At 46.5% G+C, this 21,419-nt stretch overlaps 1 protein-coding gene across 1 annotated transcript in view; it reads right to left on the bottom strand.

The window, feature by feature from the left end:
* The window catches only part of LOC147102736 (ubiquitin carboxyl-terminal hydrolase 43-like), a 432,453-nt gene that overhangs the window by 25,850 nt on the left and 385,184 nt on the right, over positions 1–21,419 (bottom strand). The window contains exon 9 of the mRNA XM_085963486.1: positions 10,239–10,342. Coding sequence (XP_085819612.1) covers positions 10,239–10,342 — 104 coding nt within the window. The remainder of the gene's footprint in view (positions 1–10,238; positions 10,343–21,419) is intronic.

The following is a 21,419-nucleotide window of genomic DNA, read 5'->3' on the forward strand; positions in this document are numbered from 1 at the left end:
CTCCCTGGATAGTGATTAGGATCAGGATTCCTAGTTAAATTCCCCCTGTCTACTTGATGCAGCCTGCTTCCATCTCACCAGAGATCAGCTGACTCCCCAGGAATGAACCTGGTCTGTATAGCTTAGCAAGTCACTTGATAAACTTGTCAAGCCACCAGCGAGTCACAAATTTAATTAGCTGACTGTCATTTTCTGAAGCTGAGAGACTTCAGGAGAAAAAATACCTAAAATGCTATTGGGAGATGGAAAACAATGATTGAACAAAAAGATGACTGTTCCTTGTAATGCAAAGAAAAACATAAAAACAAATTGAAAGTAAAAATACATAAGTCGAACAAAGATATATATTGAGGCAGAAATTCCTTTCCCTACGGGTGTGTACACGCTGTGTACTCACCCGTAGGGCCAACGGAAATGCCGGTTTCAGGCATGCGCTGGAAACCGGCATTTCCGATCTGTCAAGAAAGCTCGACAGATCCTCCGCCTGCCCGGGAGAAGGGCCTCTGCGGGCGGAGAGTTCCGTTTTTTGGAGACCCTCCGCCCGCAGAAAACACTTACAATTCTTGCGCCTGGTAAAAGCAAGCGTAAGGCCTGCTTTTACCAGGATAAGTGTTGAAAAAAAGTTTTTAAAAAAATTTTCCACTGATTTATCATTTAAAAATACTTTAAAGAAAGGCAAGTTTATTTTTAGCCCCATTAAAAACTTATTTTTTTCAAAAAATAATTTTTTTTTTGTTTAAAATACTTAATTTATGTAATTTAAAGTCATTTTAAAAATGTGATTCTTAAAAAAAAAAAAAAAAAGTTTTACTATGTTTTGGGGGTGATTTCCATTCATATATTTGACAGGTCTTCCTGTCAAATGTATGAAGGGAGATTCCCTTCTCTGATTGGCTCCCCATGGCCCATGTGATCCCAGGGACGCTGCGAACCGCCTGCGCCTCTGGGATACGTGGGCCCTGTGCACTAGCGGTTTGGAGAGGCCCAGCAACGGAACTCTGCGCCTCCGGTCTAGGCGCAGATTTTTCTAGATCGCAGCCCTCCGCCCGCGGGAGGCCTGCGAATGGAATTTCTGGGCCATTTTGTTGCCAAGGTAGCCTTGAGCCCATCATGAGTGTGAAGGGATTTGAGGCAGAAATCTGTAATAGAAAGAGATGACTGATAAACCCTCTCTGAGTAAAACAAGAGAGAATCAAGCTCTTTATTGTCTACATGGCAGGTTTTACACTCCCTTTTGCCACATTCACCCATAGTGAGATGGGAGACCATGCAATTGTGTGTGAAAAATGTTTTGTTTACTTCAAATGCAACAATGGTGACATAACAGGTACATTCCCACGAGGGGGAAAGGCAGGGTAACTAAAGTTAGGGCTCCCTGGATGACGAAAGAGATAGAGAATATGATGAAGCAGAAAAAGAGTGCGTATGACAAATGTCAGGTTGCAAATACATCTGAGAATCAGGCTGAATATAGAAAGGTCAGAGGTGAAGTGGAAAAGAAAATAAGAGGGGCAAAGAGAATAGAATGGCAGCCAACATAAAAGATAATCCAAAAGTCTTATATATAGGCATATAAATAGTAAAAGGGTAGTAAGAGGAGGGGTGGGGCCGATTAGGGAGCGAAAAGGAGACCTATGCATGGAGGCAGAGGGCATGGATGAGGTACCAAACTAGTACTTTGCATCGGTCTTCACCAAGGAAGAGGATGCTGCCAGTGTCATAGTGAAGGAGGTGGTAGTGGAGACACTTGATAGGATAACAATTGATAGAGGTATTAGAAAGGCTGGCTGTACTTAAAGTAGATAAATAACCAGGAATGGATGGGATGCATCCTAGGATGCTGAGGGAATTGAGGATGGAAATCGCAGCGGTACTGGCCATAATATTCCAATCCTCCTTAGATACGGGGGTGGTGCCAGAGGACTGGAGAATTGTGAATGTTACACCCTTGTTCAAAAAAGGGTGTAAAGATAAACCCAGCAACTACAGGCCAGTCAGTTTAATCTCGGTCGTGGGGGAAGCTTTTAGAAACAGTAATCAGGGGCAAAATTAACAGTCACTTGGATAGGTGTGGATTAATTAAGGAAAGCCAGCACGGATTTGTTAAAGGCAAATCGTGCTTAACCAACTTGATTGAGGTTTTTGATGAGGTAATAGAGAGGGTTGATGAGGGCAATGCGGTTGGATTTCTAAAAGGCGTTCGTCAAAGTGCCACATAATAGGCTTGCCAGCAAAGTTGAAGCCCATGGAATAAAAGGGACAGTGGCATCATGGATACAAAATTGGCTAAGTGACAGGAAACAGAGTAGTGGTGAACGATTGTTTTTCGGAAAGTGGTGTTCCTCATGGGTCGGTTCTAAGACCACTACTTTTCTTGATATATAGTAATGACTTGGACGTGGATGTACAGGGCACAATTTCAAAATTTGCAGATGACACAAAACTTGGAAGTACAGGTAGACTATCCTTTATCCGAAAACCTCGGGACCAGCCGAGTTTCGGATAAAGGAGAATTTCGGATTTCGGAAGGTGGGTCGGCGGGGGGGTCGTGCGCACGACTTACGCTGACGCTCAGCGTAAGTCAGTCGGGGTCGGCGGGGGGGTCGGCGGTTGTCGGGGCCGGCGGGGTACGGGGGGTCGGCGGTTGTCGGGGCCGGCGGGGTCCGCGGGGGGGCCGGCGGGGTCCGCGGGGGGGTCGGCGGTTGTCGGGGCTGGCGGGGTCGGCGCTTGTCGGGGCCGGCGGGGTCCGCGGGGGGGTCGGCGGTTGTTGGGGCTGGCGGGGTCGGCGGTTGTCGGGGCCGGCGGGGTCCGCGGGGGGGTCGGCGGTTGTCGGGGTCGGCGGGGGGTCGTGCGCACGACTTACCCTTTATCCGAACTTCCAAAACTGGAACCCTCTAAAAACCGAAGGTTTTTTCGTTCGTACGCACGACTTACGCTGAACGAAAAAACCTTCGGTTTTTAGAGGGTTTCGGTTTTCGGAAGTCCGGATAAAGGGTAGTCTACCTGTATAGTGAACAGTGAGGGGGAGAGTGATAGACTTCAGGAAGACAGACTGGCTGGTGAAATGGGCGGACACATGGCAGATGAAATTTAACGCAGAAAAGTGTGAAGTGATACATTTTGGTAGAAAGAATGAGGAGAGGACATATAAACTAAATGGTACAATCCTAAAGGGGGTACAAGAACAGAGAGACCTGGGGGTATTTGTGCACAAATCATTGAAGGCGGCAGGGCAGGTTGAGAAAACAGTTAAAAAAGCATACGGGGTCCCGGGCTTCATAAATAGAGGTACAGAAGACAAAAGTATGGAAATTATGACGCACATTAATAAAACACTGGTTCAGCCCCAACTAGAGCACTGTGCCCAATTCTGGGCACCAAACTTTAGGAAGGATGTGAAGGCCTTAGAGAAGGTGCAGAAAAGATTTACGAGAATGATTCCAGGAATGGGGGACTTCAGTTACGTTAATAGACTGGAGAAACTGGGGTTGTTCTCCTTGGAGCAGAGAAGATTGAGGGGAGATTTGATAGAGGTGTTCAAAATCATGGGGTCTGGACAGAGTAGATAAAGAGAAACTGTTCCCACTGGCAGAAGGGTCGAGAACCAGAGGACACGGATTTAAGGTGATTGGCAAAAGAACCAAAGGCGGCATAAGAAAAAAAAATTTACGCAGCGAGTGGTTAAGTACTGGAATGCACTGCCTGAAAGGAAGGTGGAGGCAGACTCAATCTTATCTTTCAAAAGGGAGTTGGATAAGTATCTGAAGGAAAAAAAATTGCAGGGCTATGGGGAAAGGGCAGGGGAGTGGGACGAGCTGAGAGTTGGCAGGGGCTCGACGGGCCGAATGGCCGCCTTCTGTGCTGTAACCATTCGATGATATAACTGGCCTTCTGCCAGTAGATGGTGCTAATTCTGTTTGTAAAGAAACTGAGTAGCAGAAAACTCAGTATAAGAGTTACATAAAACTCACCGCCTAACATCTGCCACTAATTGAGGTTCTACTCTACGTTACCCATCTCAGAGTACAGCTCATTCACATAAAATCAAACTGGTCACTTTTATTGTGGTAGAAATATAGGATTGAACATAAGATTGATCCCTGATTTATCATGGGATTCATAAAGTCTAGTTTGGCACAGAGTGTATAGACATTGTTATGTCGTCTAGCGCTTTGTAAAGACGACTCTGAACTCGGTAGTTTGTAATTATAACTACTGTTTTATTTGTGTTGTAATGGCTGCCTGCCGCATGGTGCGGGGTGATATTTTCAAGTGCTGTGCGGCGCCTGCGCACTACTTTCCCAGCATCGTAGTGCTGCTACACTGGATTTGAGTGTTAGTACACTTGTACAATGCAGTCCCAACATAACTATGTAACAGGCATGTACTTCATTTAAAAAATCCCTATATACTTAACACATTCTAAAATGGGTAAGAGAAGGACTAAACCTCATAACACAAATTTAAAACTTATTTAACTAGTATTAGAAGGATCTACACTTTTAAAAATGCTGCCACATGGAAGAAAGACTTGTATTTATACAGTGCCTTTCACAATCTCGGGATTTTCCAAAGCGCTTTACAGTCAATGAAGTATCTTTGAAGTTCAGTCACTGTTGTAATGTATGAAATGCGGCAGCCAATTGGCGCACAGCAAGGTCCCACAAACAGCAATGCACTAATGACCAGGTAATTTATTTTGGTGATGTTGGTTAAGAGATAAATATTGGCCAGGGCACTGGGAAGAACTCCCCTGATCTTTGAATAGTGCCGTGGGATCTTTTACATCCACCTGAGAAGGCAGATGGGACCTCGGTTTAACATCTCATCTGAAAGACGGCACCTCCGACAGTGCAGCACTCCCTCAGTTCTGCACTGGAGTGTCAGGCTAGATTTTTTGCTCAAGTCTCTGGAATTATGTAGTCTTTGAATATATAATAAATTCAGTATGTGGGGTACACGCTTAACTGAAAAGTCATTATGAGTACTGGCAGCACCTATTACTCCTATAGGCGGTACTACGACAGGTAGTTTTAATGTTACAGGTGTCACACTGTGAGACCCACAATAGCTGCTATTTTATATTTACGAGTATATTACCCTGAGATTGCACAATATGGCCACTAGATTCTCATAAATCACAAATTGATTTCTCAAATAAATTTTTGATGCTTTTTTTCCTCAGTTACTGAAATTTCTAATATCTAAAATTAGGGTTTAAACAAAATAAAGAATTATATATTTCATAATAACGTGATTAAACTTATCCAATGAATTGTCTTTTAATGTTTTCATTAAAGCTTTTACTTGAAGGCCTCAGCCTCTCCCAAAAACCCGAGGTTGGATTTGGTAAATTTGCTCAGAGTTATGACTCCGGTTGAAATTATGCAAATTGCTATTATCCAAAATTTGGATTGCGCAGCCTTAGCATGGGAAATTCAGAATAAAGGGTCGGATGAGGAGGAATTTCTTCTGAGGGTCGTAAATCTGTGGAATTCTCTGCTGCAGCGAGCTGTGGAGGCTGGGTCATTAAATACATTTAAGGTGGAGGTAGTCAGATTTTTGCAAGATAAGGGAGTGAAGGGTTATGGGGAGCGGGCGGGGAAGTGGCTTTGAGCCCAAGATCAGCCATGATCTTATTGAATGGTGGAGCAGGCTCGAGGGGCCAAGTGGCCTATTCCTGCTCCTATTTCTTATGTTCTAGGATGCATCAGTATCAGTCAGCTGTACTTTTTTTTGGCCTTTGTGCTCTATTAACTTTAAAAAGTGTATCAAATTAAGGAAGTGAGAAAGAGATGAGAGAGAAAGAGAGGGGTTAAGAAAGAGGGAGACAGACCGGGGTGAGAGAGCGCGCGAGATGTGAGAAAGAGAGTGGGGCAAATTTTAACAGTCACTGCCAGACGGAAAACTTGAGGTAGTGGGTCGGACGCCCATTTGTATCAAATCGACCAGTTTTCCTTCAGGAAAAATTACTTACATGGTTTAAAACAAAACACCAGTTGAATTTTGAAGTCAACTAATTATTTTCACCTCATAGCAAGAAAAGATCAATACTAATTGTGTACACCTGTGATTCCAATTTTTAACATCTATGAGACAAAGGGGCAGAGCACGAATGAGACATAAATAAAGAGCAAGACAGACAGATGGTTTCATTCCAATTCGATTTCTTTTTAAAACAAGTTCAATTTTGACAGCAAATAAAGTCTCTGAGGGAAACAGATAGTGAAAGAAGGAAGGAGGAGAAAAGCAGGAGGAACACTGCAGAGGGAAGGAACCCAGGAATAGGAGTAAGCCATTCAGCCCCTCAAGCCTGTTTCACAATTCAATTAGATCATGGCTGATCTGTATCTTAATTCCATTTACCTTTCTTGGTCCCATTTCCTTAATACCCTTGCCTAACAAAAACCTATCGATCTCAGTTTTGAAATTTTCAATTAACCTAGCCTCAACAGCTTTTTGGAGGAGAGTGTTCCAGGTTTCCGCTACCCTTTGTGTCAAGAAGTGCTTCCTGACATCACCCCTGAACGGCCTGGCTCTAATTTTAAGGTTATGGCCCCTTGTTCTGGGCTTTCCAACCAGAGGGAATAGTTTCTCTATCTACCCTATTAAATCTTTTAATCATCTTAAACACTTCAATTAGATCACGCCTCAATCTTCTTTACTCAAGGGAATACAAGCCTGGTCTATGCAACCTTCCCCATAATTTAACCCTTTTAGTCCCAGTATCATTCTGGTGAATCTGTGCTGCACCCCATCCAAGGATATCCTTCAATGGTGAGGAAAATTCAGCGGGGTGTACAATAGGCTGCCGATCCGACATCATCCGTTTTACGCCCCCACCGAAATTGAAAGCTCCGCCCATTATGAGTTACCTAAGCTTGCATGTTTAGCAGCCCAGAGCAGAACCAGTAAATCCAACAGCAGTTCATAAAACTCAGGAAAAAGCGGGTCTCTGTTGCCGCTGGATCAATGGAGATCGGGTCCTTCAGAATCTTAAGCACAGCCCATGACGCGTGCATCATCAGCTACACTCTAGTAATGCGAAAGTACATTTAAATACGGGGTCCATATGTGCGGGCAATGAGTCATGTAATTCATATTCTGATCCAAAGGCAAATAGATTGCAATGAATTATACATTTTCAAAAAATTAACACGGGCATTACTGGATGAACAAAGTTACTGAACCAAACAGTATGGGTATTGAAAAAAGATTACTGCAGCACCCTGGGTTATTGACTATCTGTAGCGCTGTTCATTTAGCCCTCTTATGCAGAGGCTGAAATTCCTGTCCTGTGCTAATTTTAGTGAAATATTAGACGCAAGTAAAAAAGCGTGGAATGTCAGGATCCAGAAAGCAGGGACAAGAGACGTTCCTCAAGGAAGTGTGATGCCAGAGCAGGAATAGATTTTTAAAGCTATGGTCCTCTCATTCAGGTACTAGAGACTGACGGAAGACAATTTTCAAGACTCCTACCGTTGGTCATTTTTTAATAAAAGATTTGAAAATTGCAGCAATCACAAGCTTGTCAATGCTGTATGTGGTACAAGCTCATGATGAGTTAGTGGAAAAGAAAATGACTTGAAACAAAATCTAAGATATTATTCAATGCTCTAAATTCTTGACTATAGATTTGCAATGTAATTTGGTAAATTTGTCTCGTCCCCACATTCTCAATGAACTACAAATCAAGAGCTGAATCAGAATGTTGAACTTTTGCGCATTGAGTTCAAATAAAGAACCCATTAGCTGTCAGAATTGATAAAGCATGATGGTTATATCAGTAATTACTGGGAGTCATCTTGTTCAACTGAAGCCTATGTTTAGCTTTATGAAAATGTTACAACTTTCTCTATCCTGCAGAGAAACACTATTAGATCCAAGAACTTTCAAGACTGAAACAGGAGGTAGAAGTATAAGGAAGGGAAGTGGGGTGGGGGGGGGGGGTGGGAGGGGGGGAACACAGAAATTAGATACTGCAGCAAACTGGGGACTAAAGCACAAGAAGCTAAAATTAGTTCTGAATGTGACAGTAAATAACAGAGGTTTGGATAGTTAGGAAAGATAGATAAGACTGACATCGGAAGACATGGAGATGAAACAGGAGCTGAATGGTGTTCCACATACAGCAAGAGAAATTTGAAAACCAGACAGTGACTGATTCAGAAAATAATTAAATTGCTACTGATAATATACTTCAGTGGGGAGACCCAGACCCACTTTAAACTGCAAGGCTTTTAAGCTGATTTTGTGTTACCGGTACAAAGATCAGTACCGAAAATCCATTTAGAGACCTTTAGTTCTCTTTGCTGCACTGTTTGAAGTGGAGTGTGGTCTTCCTGTTGGGTTTTGTCAATACAGCCAATGTTGATGTGGCAGTCACCCTTATTTAATGGTGTCTTTCCTTCAAAAACATAACCCAGAGATCAACAGCGAGACATAAAATTACCAAACAACATACAGGATTGCCAACTTTTGCCAAGTCCAAAACCGGTCAGAAGATGGGGGCTAGGGGTTGGGCCAGGGCATGGCTTAGGGAAGATAACTCTTCAAAAAATGTATTAGGTCAAATTATTTCAACTATTGTGTAATATCGAGATACATTTCTTTCAATCTAGTATTTCTCCCACATACGATTTCCTGCTTTCTGCCCGTTTGCCAGCTCAAGGTTTAGACACTGCAGACTTGTTAACTTCCACGATCAGCAGCTTCTCGCCACGCTGGTGATACTGAAATTCATTTTGAGGCACTGATGATTCTGCAGCTTCAGAAACATGTCCTATGGATTTTAATATTTTAGTATGAGCTCTGGATGAAAAAAAATCCACTGGAGACCAGAGAATAAGTGAACAGAAAAACAGACTTCTGAGATAAAAATAATAGCCATGGTGTGGAGATGCCGGAGTTGGACTGGGGTGGACAAATGTAAGAAGTCACACAACACCAGGTTATAGTCCAACAGCTTTATTGGAGCAGCGCTCTGAAAGCTTGTGATTTCAAATAAAGCTGTTGGACTATAACCTGGTGTTGTGTGGCTTCTTAGATAAAAATAAGACAGCTTACTCAAAAAATAGACTGGCTAAAAGCTGGAGCAGCAGCAGCAGCAACAACGTACCACAGTCAGTAATGTAACCTGGTCTAAAATGTAGTTAGATATTTCACATTTGACAAATTCCAGTCCCTGTAACAGCGTGCGAACAGTATAATCGCATACAGGTGCAATTCATGCCGTGAGCATTTCCCCTTCCCCTTGACTTAATGAGCCATACTCAGTTTGTTTTATACAGTGATGCTGTCACATTTACAGAAATGGGAAGGGCAGACTCCCACAATTATATTTAAATGTTGTTCCTTTCTCTCCTAGTATTAAGCGATCCAGACCAGAAGATACAGATTTGATTCTTAGTCTGTGCTGGGTTCGTTTAACTGAACCTGGTGTGTGCAAGCTACACCTAGATTCATAATTGGGGATTCAACAAGGATTCACATTCTTGATTGGCAGCCAAAGTATGCATATGGTGATGCTGGGTGAAAACAGGATTAGATTCAATTGTGAGGCACTCCGTGCATGAATCGCTTGGCAACACTCACCGCCTACCGTTACACATGAAGACGGACCACTTGGACAAGGTATCAGAGGGCTGTCTTCAACATAGGAGGGGAGAAAGTTGGTCTTTGTGCCATAAAGGTAAGTAAATTCTGCAAACATATCCATGACTCATTGGTGAAGGTGGTAGGACTTGGGACCAAAACAAATCCATCCATTTAATAGTTAATCCCACTAATAGGATTTACCAGAACCCAGAAGAGAAGTGAAAAGCAGCTCATGTGGCATGAATGTCAAGTATCAAAGTAATATGCATATTTGTATTCCAAATTTTAAAAAATACACAAAGAAATAATACAATCCTACGTTGCAAAATCTTTTGGCAAATTCGACAGAAGTTTCCTTTCCTTTTAACTTAGATAGTATTTGTTAGAGTATATTGTTATAGTCCTCTTTGATAGTTCAGGGAATGTGTACATGATGTTGTTTGCTTGATAATTAATCAGCTAGATTTTATATATGACATGAAGCAGCAGGTACAACAGAAAAAGGGGAGGAAGGAACAGGTGGACTCAGGTTTAAAGGACAAATCCAAGATCTATAAACTTATTTTAAAGAATGCTCCTTTGGGAAACTAGACATTAAACTGGTTTGACAGAAGCACCATGTGACAAACAGCAATTCTCACCTGTCAACTGCTGGCTGGTAGAGAGGTCTAATGTCTTGAGAAGAGAGGTAACAGTTGGTTGTCAATCCTCCAACCACCCGTATTCGGAACAAATGGCCAAAGTTCTGAGTCAAAAAAAGATTTATACAGTGACTCCCTTTAATCATGCCCATGTTGACTTAACACTAATTTACACGTTGGAAGATGTATAGTGATTTTTGTGAAACAATGAGATTTGCTTAAGAGGCAACCAGCAAGATTTGCAAGTATAGTCGCATGTTTATAATAAATCGGATACCTTAACTAAAATGTACATGCTCCACTGTGACAGTTTCTCATTTCCATCACCAGCTATCCAGACTCTCAGTGTGAAAATACCAATTTAATGTTGAATTAGGCATAGTTTACTGCTGTGAACAGAAGCCCACAATAAACTGGATTGAGACTCTCGAACCCATTTCCTAGAAGGACCTTTACAGTTGGTAGACACTAGATTTGAATTCAGGTCGCAGAAGTGCAATTTCACTGCATCGTCCAAGCCCCCCTCAAAATTTAACTTTTTAAAAAAAACTAAAGCTTATTTCTTGCTTTAAAGAACTGTTTTTTTTAAAAAATAGATTGCCTGAGGAAACATTGCTACAAGAATTATTTGGGAATTTGAGTACCATTAGATCACTGACGGTGACTAAAACAACTTGAGTTAGGTGTGCCTGTGGCAAGCCCCGCTTCAAACAGTTGTGGGTTTCCATCTTAAGAACATAAGAAATAGGAGCAGGAGTAGGCCAATCGGCCCCTCGAGCCTGCTCCGCCATTCAATAAGATCATGGCTGATCTGATCCTAACCGCCAATCTACTATCACAGAACCATCTCCTGAATCTAACAGAATTAGACACACGAAATAGGAGCAGGATCAGGCTACACGGCCCCTGGGCCCGCTCCGCTACCCACAGGGCCATGACCGATCCGAACCTAGACTCATGTCCAAATTCCTGCCCGCTCCCCATAACCCTTTACTTCTAGGAAACTGTCTATTTCTGTTTTAAATTTAAGTAATGATGTAGCTTCTACAGCTTTTTGGGGCAGCATATTCCATGGACCTACCACCCTCTGAGTGAAGTAGTTCCTCCTCATCTCAGTTTTGAAAGAGTGGATTACTGAATACACATGATGGATTGTTTGTGTCAATTAATGCAACTGTAAACTTGGGAACTGTATCTCTACAGGGATGGGAGCTTCTAAGTTTAGAGAAAACAAACCGTAACTTACTTTTAAAACAAACTGCACAATCTTTTCCTATTGTCATAGAGTCATAACGGCACAGAAGGAGGCCATTCAGCCCGAGTCCTTGCCGGCTCTCTGTAGAGCAATCTAGTCAGTCCCATTCCCCCGCTCTATCCCCGTAGCCCTGCAAGTTTATTTCCCTCAAGTGCCTATCCAGTCTCCCCTTGAAAACACCAACTGTCTCCGCTTCCACCACTTCCGTCGGTAGCAAATTCCAGGTCCTCACCACCCGCTGCATAAAAAGTTTTCCCTCACATCCCCCGTATCTCTTGCCCAAAATCTTAAATCTGTGTCCCCTAGTCCTTGTACCATCAACTAGTGGGAACAGCTTTTCCCCGTCCAGCCTATCCAAACCTGTCATAATCTTGTACACCTCTATCAAATCACCCCTCAACCTCCTTTGCTCTAATGAAAACAAATCCAGCTTCTCCAACCTGTCCTTGTAGCTAAGATCCCCCATCCCCGGAACCATTCTGGTAAATCTCTGCACCCTCTCAAGGGCCTTCACATCCTTCCTTCCTTCTGGCTTGTAATGCTGCAGCACCGATACATTTCTTGGGGTGGACTTTTTTTATAAACTAGTCTTAAATGACACTACCTAGAGGACCGAGCGGCACTAAAGCACGTTTAATAAAGGATCAGAGATTTTCACACCAAGTGAATGAAGTGCACCATTTCTTTTCTGAACTGGACAAGAGAGAGAGAGAGAGAGAGAGAGAGAGAGTGTACAAGAAAGAGAATCAGCAGAGGTTCCTGCACTCCTGATCCCTATTCAGCAATACTTGCTAGAAAAATATGAGTGTGTGCATGTCAAGTAACAACAGGATCAGGTCCAACTGTGATGGTCCCCGTGATCAGAACAATCTGCTAAAGGTCATTCTCCAAGTTCATACATGAAGGCAGGGCAATTTGCAAAAGGCACCTGTGTAATCATACCCCAGTATGAGTCAACGTGTTCAGGAGAGAGTGTCAGAGGAAAAAAAAAAATCAAAGTTGGAAAAAGAAATGGGAGATGGCCCTCATTCACTGCTCATCAAAGTGCCAAAGGAATTTCAAACCAGACTGCAGCAAACGCGTGCACGGTAAAGTTTGACAGATTTTGACTTTTCTTCATGGGCTGAGAGTTCCATTGTGCATTCCATTTTCTGCCACTCAAACAATCCTCATATTGAACCTGTCAAAAGGGTTTCACTCACTGAGCACGACAATGTTTTATCTGTTCATGGCAACATCAATCCTTGATGTGGCTATCAATCTAAATGCTTTTTGACTTCAATCTACCTGTGGTTAATTACACAGTCAGGGATTCTTCAATCTTAGAAATGAACTGACAGTTACATTATCAGTACTGTGAGATTGCTTTTTCTATCAGCTCCTCTAATTCCTATATTGTCTGCCAATTTATACCGTGCATCAGCTTCTGGAAATAATGAAATGTCTCCAGATTTTAATTAACCTTAGACAGCTGTGTTTGTATTTTAACTCTTTTATAACCATAACATTAACAAATATTAACATTAATCTTTCTCTTTCTGGCACGGAGTCATGTACTGGGCACTGCTGGAATATTCTTTTTTCAGATATACGGTGCTTTTAAAAAAAAATTAAGAAAAGGCTACTTTTCGAAGCACATTAGTTCTGTAGCAATACAGGAAACTTTGTGCTATCCGGAGGTGAGCTATCCGGCAATCTGGAGCCACCGGCAAAAATCAGCAGCCGTTTTTTATTATTTTTGTTTGGTTTTTTTGAACAGTCAAGCTGTGCAAGATCTGTAGCTATAGCAACAGCTTCAGCTACAGAGCTTTAGGGCCACACCCGAGTGTTTAGAAGCTGTTGCTAAGCAACAGTGTTTGTTGTCAAATACGGAGATAAGAATCTCCGTATCTCTCAACATTAACTCTGGAGAGTACGGCAGTTTTAAGGCAACGGCAGCAGCTTGGTCCCGTGGGTGCCGGATAGCACAAAGTTTCCTGTATGTTGACCCGGAGCTAGCCAAATTAATTTCTAATAAAATGGAATTTATAAGTTTGGCTATTAACTTAAAAAAAATTCTCGGGATGTGAGCATTGCTGGCAAGGCCGGCATTTTATGGCCCACATCCTTAAGGGATGTCCCAAAGCGCTTTACAGCCAATGAAGTACTTCTTTTGTGAAGTGTAGTCACTGTTGTAATGCAGGAAATGCAGCAGCCAATTTGCGCACAGCAAGCTCCCACAGACAGCAAGATGATCATGACCAGATAATGTCTTTTAGTGATGTTGATGGAGGCCAGGACACTGGGGATAACTTCCCTGCTCTTCTTTGAAATAGTGCAAAGGGATCTTTTACGGCCACCTGAGAGAGCAGACCAAAAGACGGCACCTCCGACAGTGGAGCGCTCCCTCAGTACTGCACTGGAGTGTCAGTCTAGATTTTTGTACTCAAGTCTCTGGAGTGGGACTTGAACCCACAACCTTCTGACTCCGAGGCAAGAGTGCTACCCACTGAGCCACAGCTGACACTTGGGTATGGGTGGAAGCTGCGTTTAATTATTTTGTTTTGCAGCAGAATTGGGGCTCATAATACACAAATGTGTAATTCAGAACATGCACTTTATAAAAGGCAAATGGAATTGTTTGTGCTGCCTGGAGTGCTGTAGATTTTGTTCAATACTGCAGAGAAGTTCATAAATTGACCGATGTCACATAAAACAACCTGCAGGAGCCAACTCTTAAGTCACAAGCTATAGTAGCAAACAAAAGTTTGTAAACTTTGTTTTTTTGGCACTCGCATCAACCAATTTCAAACTCACCGTCATTAATAAGAAATCAGATTTACTTGCAAACAGAATTTGAAATAGAGTCCGAATTCCCTCCTGCACTACATAATGGTCCAGGCAGTCACTACAGGCAGTTGTTTTCTGCACTCGGAGGGGTTTTCAATGTGCTCAAACTTTCTAAATGGTTTTGCTGTCAAGACAGGACTTCCGTTTATTATTTTTATACTGCCTCCTGCAAAATAGCATTTTAAATGTGGGCCAGTTAGTGCACCCAAGTAACTTCTATAAAGTTCGGTACAGCATTGTGCAGGTTAGATCGATGACATTGCAGGCAGATGTATATTGCAGCTTGGCTGCCACTGGTATAAAAGATGTTAAGTTCAACCACTAGTCCAACTATACGCTTTGTTCTTTAGTAGCCACCATCATGTACACATTCATCTGTATACCTTCAAAATGTGCAATTATCCCATAAGGTGAACGTGTGGGAGACTACAGTCTCCCGCGTAAAGAAATAGGCAACACAGCGCGCTACAAGAAATAGGTCTTTACTCCAACTCTCACAATACAGTACTGAACTCGTAAAGCCCGCGAGCCTGTGATGACTCACGGATTGGTCACCTGCTGGGACCTGATTGGTTTTCCTTCTCTCAGCAGCAGGCAAGTCTGAACATGCCTTATTCCTCTCAGCTTGCAACTGTCTTGCGGGGGAGGGGAATACAGCAGTTAAAAGGGGATTATACAGGTTTATCTACATACACACAGTGTTTCCCCAATGTGGCAACGCCACATACGCCCCCCCAAAATCCTTGTTAACTGTAAAAGTCAGTCTCTGCGGAGGTTTGACCAAACGGCCATAGCGGCTGTAATAACCATCTGGCGTGTGAGGAGGGCTGTCTGGGAGGTCGGCCGGTTGGTTCATCGGCTGGTCTGGCGGCTGGGCTGCCGGCGAAGGTGGGGCAGCGGCCGGGAAGTAAGGTTCTGGCGTGTCTTGGTCCTCTTGTGGGGCTGCCGCCAACGCGGGAGGTCTGCCCCGCCGTGGGGGAAGAGCCGGACGAAACGGGAAGCGGAGGTCCAGGTGCGCCGGGTTGAGGCGGTCTACTGAAATAAGGTCTGGCTTCCCGCCGATGTCGATAAGAAAAGCTTTGTCCCCCGTCTCCAATACTGAGAAGGGGCCGGTGTATGGTGCCTGCAGCGGGCCTCTGTGCGCGTCCCGGCGCACGAAGACGAACTCTGCATGTCGTAAGTCCCGAGGCACGTAGGACGGCTGCGGGCCGTGTTGCGAAGTGGGCACTGGACGGAATTGCTGGGCCGCGTCCTGGTGCAGGGAAAGCTGTCTGGCGGCCGACCACGGCTCCGTTGTCAGGGGGAGGAAGTCGCCTGGTACTCTGAGCGGTTGGCCGTAGACCATCTCGGCCGCGGAGGCGCGGAGGTCCTCTTTGGGCGCGGTGTGCAATCCCAGGAGGACCCAGGGTAGTTTGTCGATCCAGCTGGTGTCGGCCAGGCTGGCGCGGAGGGAGGCTTTCAAGGAACGATGAAAGCGCTCGCAGAGCCCGTTGGCCTGCGGGTGGTAGGCTGTTGTCCTGTGCAACTTGGTGCCGAGGCCGGCGGTGATGGCATTCCACAAGTGGGAGGTGAACTGGGGGCCTCTGTCCAAGGATATGTCGGTCGGCACGCCGAACCGGGCCACCCATGTCGAGACAAATGCTCGCGCGACGTCGGTCGTGGTGGTGGAGGCGAGGGGAACCGCCTCGGGCCATCTGGTGGTGCGGTCGACGATCATGAGCAGGTGTGTGACACCGCGTGACGGCGGCAAGGGGCCTACCAGATCGACGTGGACGTGGTCGAAATGCCTCTCGGGCACCGGGAAACACTCCAATGGCGCCTTGGTGTGCTGCTGGACCTTAGCGCGCTGGCACGCCACGCATGTGTTGGTCCAGTCTCTCTCATCCTTGTGGAGTCCAGGCCAGACGAACTTGGCGGACATGAGTTTCTGTGACGCACGCATCCCTGGATGTGAGAGGCCGTGGATGATGTCGAAAACTCGCTTGCGCCAGGCGGATGGGACGACCGGCCTAGGCGAGGGGACTGAGACGTCGCACAGGAGGGTTGTGCCGGCTGCGTGGAAGTGGATGTCGGCCAGAGTGAGGCTGGTGGTTGACGTCCTGAGGGCCTGGATCTCCACATCGGCGGCCTGGTCTCTCGCCATGCTGGCGTAGTCGACGCCCAGGTGCACTGCGTGGAGCCAGGGTCTTGAGAGGCAGTCGGCCACCAAATTGTCCTTGCCGGCGACGTGGCGGATGTCCGTGGTGAACTCCGAGATGAAGTTGAGTTGGCGCTGTTGGCGTGCGGACCAGGGTTCGGTTACTTTGGCCATGGCGAAAGTGAGCGGCTTGTGGTCCACGAATGCGGTGAATGGCTGGCCTTCCAGGAGGAAACGGAAGTGCCGGATTGCCAGGAACAGGAGCTCTCTGTCGAACGTGCTGTAGGCCTGTTCGTTCTTGCGCAGCTGTCGGCTGAAAAATGCCAGTGGCTGCCACGCGCCTTCGACCCACTGTTGCTGGACAGCGCTGACGGTGTAATCCGAGGCGTCCGTGGTGAGGGCGGTCTTGGCGCCCAGGATGGGGTGGGCCAGTAGTGTGGCGTTGGCCAAGGCGCTTTTGGTCTGGTGGAAGGCTGTCGCCATCTCGCTGGACCGGGTGAGTTGCTCTTTGCCCGTTTTGCCCCTGGTGGCTTCGTAGAGGGGGCGCATAAGTGAGGCGGCCTTGGGCACGAAACGGTGATAGAAATTGACCATCCCCAAAAATTCCTGCAGCGCCTTGACCGAGGTGGGCTGGGGAAAGTCCGCCACCGCCTGTACCTTGGAAGGTAGGGGAATGGCTCCCCTTGGCGAGATTCTATGGCCGAGAAAGTCAATTTGGGCTGCTCCGAACTGGCATTTGGCTGGGTTGACGATTAGCCTGTGTTGGCTGAGGCGCTGGAAAAGAGCGCAAATGCGCGATGTGCTCGGCCTTGCTGGTGCTGGCCACGAGGATATCATCCAGATAGACGAACAGGAAGCTCAGGTCCCGTAGGACGGAATCCATGAGCCGTTGGAAGGCCTGTGCGGCGTTCTTGAGCCCGAAGGGCATGCGCAGGAACTCGAACAGTCCGAAGGGGGTGATGACCGCCGTCTTCTGGACGTCTGCGTGGTGGACGGGGACCTGATGGTAGCCGCGAATCAGGTCGACCTTGGAAAAGACGGACTTTCCTGCTAGGTGTGCCGAGAAGTCTTGGATGTGCGGAATGGGGTATCTATCGGGCGTGGTGGCGTCGTTGAGCCGTCTGTAGTCGCCGCAGGGGCGCCAGCCACCGCCCGGCTTGGGCACAATGTGGAGGGGGGACGACCAGGGGCTGTTCGAGCGGTGGATGATGCCCAGTTTCTCCATCGTGGCGAATTCTTCCTTGGCCACCGCCATCTTGGCTGGGTCCAGGCGTCTGGCTCGGGCGAACACTGGCGGTCCCGTAGTGGCGATGTGGTGCTCGACACCATGCTTGGCTGCCGCGGCTGAGGAGGTCGGTTGTGTGAGCCTCGGGAAATCTGCGAGTAGGTGGGCGTAGTCGTCATCCGCCGGGGCAGAGCAGGACCTGATGAGGGCCGGGCTGTTGCTCTGCTGGCAGGCCAGTGAAGCGAAAGTTGCTGCGTCGATCAGGCGCCTGTCGTGGACATTGACCATGAGTCCGTGGGCGCAAAGAAAATCGGCGCCCAGCAAGGGATGTGCCACCGAGGCCGTCACGAAATCCCACGTAAATCGCTGGCCGTTGAAACAAACCTCGGCCCGTCGCTTTCCAAAAGTAGCGATGGCTGTGCCATTTGCCGCCACGAGGGGTGGGCCGCTGCAGCCTGCCTGGATGTCGAGCTGGGAGGCAGGAATTATGCTGCATTGGGCTCCGGTGTCGCAAAGGAATCTGCGCCCTGAAAGGGAGTCGGTTATGTACAGCAGTTTACCTGCGGTGCCGATGGCCATCGTGGCGGCGGGGGTGCGGTCGAGCGGGCCTAGACGGCGGCGCGGGGCTGGCGCGTTGGGCCGGGCAGCCATCTTGGTTTGATCGAAAGAGCAGGGTGCTCTGCAGCGTTGGGCCTTGTGGCCGAAACGCGCGTGGTAGTAGCATAGTTCTGCGGCCTGGCGTGGCGGCGCGCGCTCGGTGGTGTCGGGGAGCCTCGCGGCTGCACAGCCGAGTTGGGCGACGGCGAAGACTTTGTCCGCGGCGGCTGCCAGTTGTACGCAGTCCGTGATCGGGGACCCCGCGAGGGCAGTCTGTACCTGCTGAGGAAGCAGGCTGAGGAAAAGGGCCCGAAACAAGAAGCACTGCGGTTCAGAGCCCAGGAGCGCAAGCATCCGGCTCATCAACTGGGTCGGGGTGGAGTCGCCGAGGCCTGGTAGTGAAAGAAGCCTACGGGCCCTCTCCTCCCCGGACAGGCCGTAAGCCTGCAGCAAGCGGCCCTTAATGGTTGAGTACTTGCCGGTCTGTGGTGGGTTCCCCAGCAGGTCGAGAACTTCGGCGGCGGTGGAGCTTGCTAGTGCTGAGACTACGTGAAGGTACCTTTCTTCATAATCTTGAACCCTGCGAAGGGTGAATTGGGCCTCCGTGTGCGCGAACCAAGCTGGTGCTTGGTGTTCCCAGAAGGTGGGGAGCTTCAAGGGCGCGGCGCCGGCCGACATCGGGCTGCTGCTGGTTGCCGTCGGGTCGTTGCTGGCCTCTGTAGGGCTACGTGAGTCGGGGGCTTCGGCCGCCGACATTCGGGGTCACCAATGTGGGAGACTACAGTCTCCCGCGTCAAGAAATAGGCAACACAGCGAGCTACAAGAAATAGGTCTTTACTCCAACTCTCACAATACAGTACTGAATTCGTAAAGCCCGCGAGCCTGTGATGACTCACGGATTGGTCACCTGCTGGGACCTGATTGGTTTTCCTTCTCTCAGCAGCAGGCAAGTCTGAACATGCCTTATTCCTCTCAGCTTGCAACTGTCTTGCGGGGGAGGGGAATACAGAAGTTAAAAGGGGATTATACAGGTTTATCTACATACACACAGTGTTTCCCCACAAACGTAACATTTTTAGGCCCTGAAAAGTTTCCCAAACCACAACAATAGTTTCTATTTGCACAGCACCCTAAAGAGGTTAGACACAAACTAAAATTGAAGAGGGCACATAGGACCATAGGTGAATAACACACATTTCCTAATGTGGGATATTGGAGGTCAGGAGTCATTGCGTTCATCATGGAACACTTACTCTGAAGACAACATGTAAAATGCTAGTTTGCACCACCCTTCCTTCTGACAGTATGTTAGTATATCATTCATAATAGTGCTTGGAAAATAAGGGGAAAAAAACAGATGGGGGAAAAAAAGTATTGAGTAGGAGGAATCTTTTTTTTTATATAAAGTACAATATTGTACAAATAGATCAGTAAAAAGAGAATTGTTAAGTGCGAGGACCCGAGAAGAGAGGATAACAAGTTAGGAGAGGAGGAATGGAAATTGGTGGGATTGCGCGACAAGTACTTAGTTCAGTGTTTATAAAAAAGAAAGATACTGAATTTGTTAAAAGCGAGAGGAGAGATATTATTGTAAATAATAGGAAAGCATCAGGGAAATGAGTTAAGCCAAAACAGAACAAAGTGCCGAGATCTGATAGGATTCATCCAAGGATTCTGAGGGGAGTGGGGGAAGAAATAGCAGAGGCCCTAGAAATATAGATTATATTTCAGGACTCTATTGAGAATAGCCTGGAATATTTAGCTCCCAATCATACTCGGGTTGTAGTCATGTCTCTGTAATGGCTACAACATCATTGCCTTTAAGTTGAATGTGTGCTTCGAACTCATTTGTTATGCTATGTGCATTTGTGCACAGAGTTCTTATCTGGGTAACGATACCTTGCCCATATATGTCCTGTTGGTCTTTTTCTCACACTTTTTGACTTGCAATGTCGGTTACTACTGATATCCCCACAGGTGATAGCTGAATTAACTGCTCACAGCAGATTTGTAGGTGATCAAGTATGATTTGAGAATGTAAATCCATCCAAGACCATGGTAATAAAAACAGAAAATGCTGGAAATACTCAGGTGGTCAGGCAGCATCTGTGCAAAGAGAAAAAGAGTTAACGTTTCAGGTCGATGACCCTTTGTCAGAACTGGAAAAAGCTGGAGATCGAACAGGTTTTTAAGCAAGTGCAGGGGCAGGGAAAGGGGGGAGGGGGGGAAAGAACAAAAGGGAAGGTCTGTGATAGGATGGCAGGCAGGAGAGATTAAGAGACATTAAGAGATGGTGCAAGGCAAAAGGAGATGGGAATGGGACAAGTTAAGAAACAAAAGATGGCTCTAGATGAAGTGTAAATGGCACTGGCAGAATGAATGGCAGCTGCCATGTGGGAGAGAAAAAAAATTAAATAAATGGGGAAAAAAAATGAATAGGGGGCAGAGGTTATGGTCTGAAATTGTTGAACTCTATGTTGAGTCCAGAAGGCTGTAAAGTACCTCATCGAAAGATGAGGTGCTGTTCCTCGAGCTTACGTTGAGCTTCACTGGAACAGTGTAAGAGGCCGAGGACAGTGAGGTCCGAATGGGAGTGGAGCGGAGAATTATAGTGACAGGCAACCGGAAGCTCGGGGTCGCCCTTACCGACTGAACGGAGGTGTTCCGCAAAGCGGTCACCCAAACTGCGTTTGGTCTCCCCAATGTAGAGGAGACCGCATCGTGAGCAGCGAATACAGTATACTAAATTGCAAGTAGTACAAGTAAATTGTTGTTTCACCTGGAAGGAGTGTTTGGAGCCCTGGACAGTGGGAAGGGTGGAGGTATAAGGGCATGTGTTGCATCTCCTGCGCTTGCACAGGAAGATGCCAGGCAAAGGGGAAGGGGTGTTGGGGTTGATAGAGGAGTGGACCAGGTTGTCGTGGAGGGAGCGGTCCCTTCGGAATGCTGAAAGGGGAGGTGAGGGGTAAGTGTGTTTGGTGGGAGGAAGCATCTGATCTTGTGGTGAAATGTGTCCTACCATTACTGTTGCAGGGATCTAGATTGCTTCAAGAGTCTCTCTTATTAAGAAACCAGCTGGTACTATCTATGGTGACTATACTCCTATCTCCACGTTACTGTTGTTTCATTTGTATAGCC

Source organism: Somniosus microcephalus, chromosome 21 (genome assembly GCF_052327205.1).
Source record: "Somniosus microcephalus isolate GS21.2 chromosome 21, FLI_Smic_1.0, whole genome shotgun sequence".
In the NCBI taxonomy this organism is placed as follows: domain Eukaryota; kingdom Metazoa; phylum Chordata; class Chondrichthyes; order Squaliformes; family Somniosidae; genus Somniosus; species Somniosus microcephalus.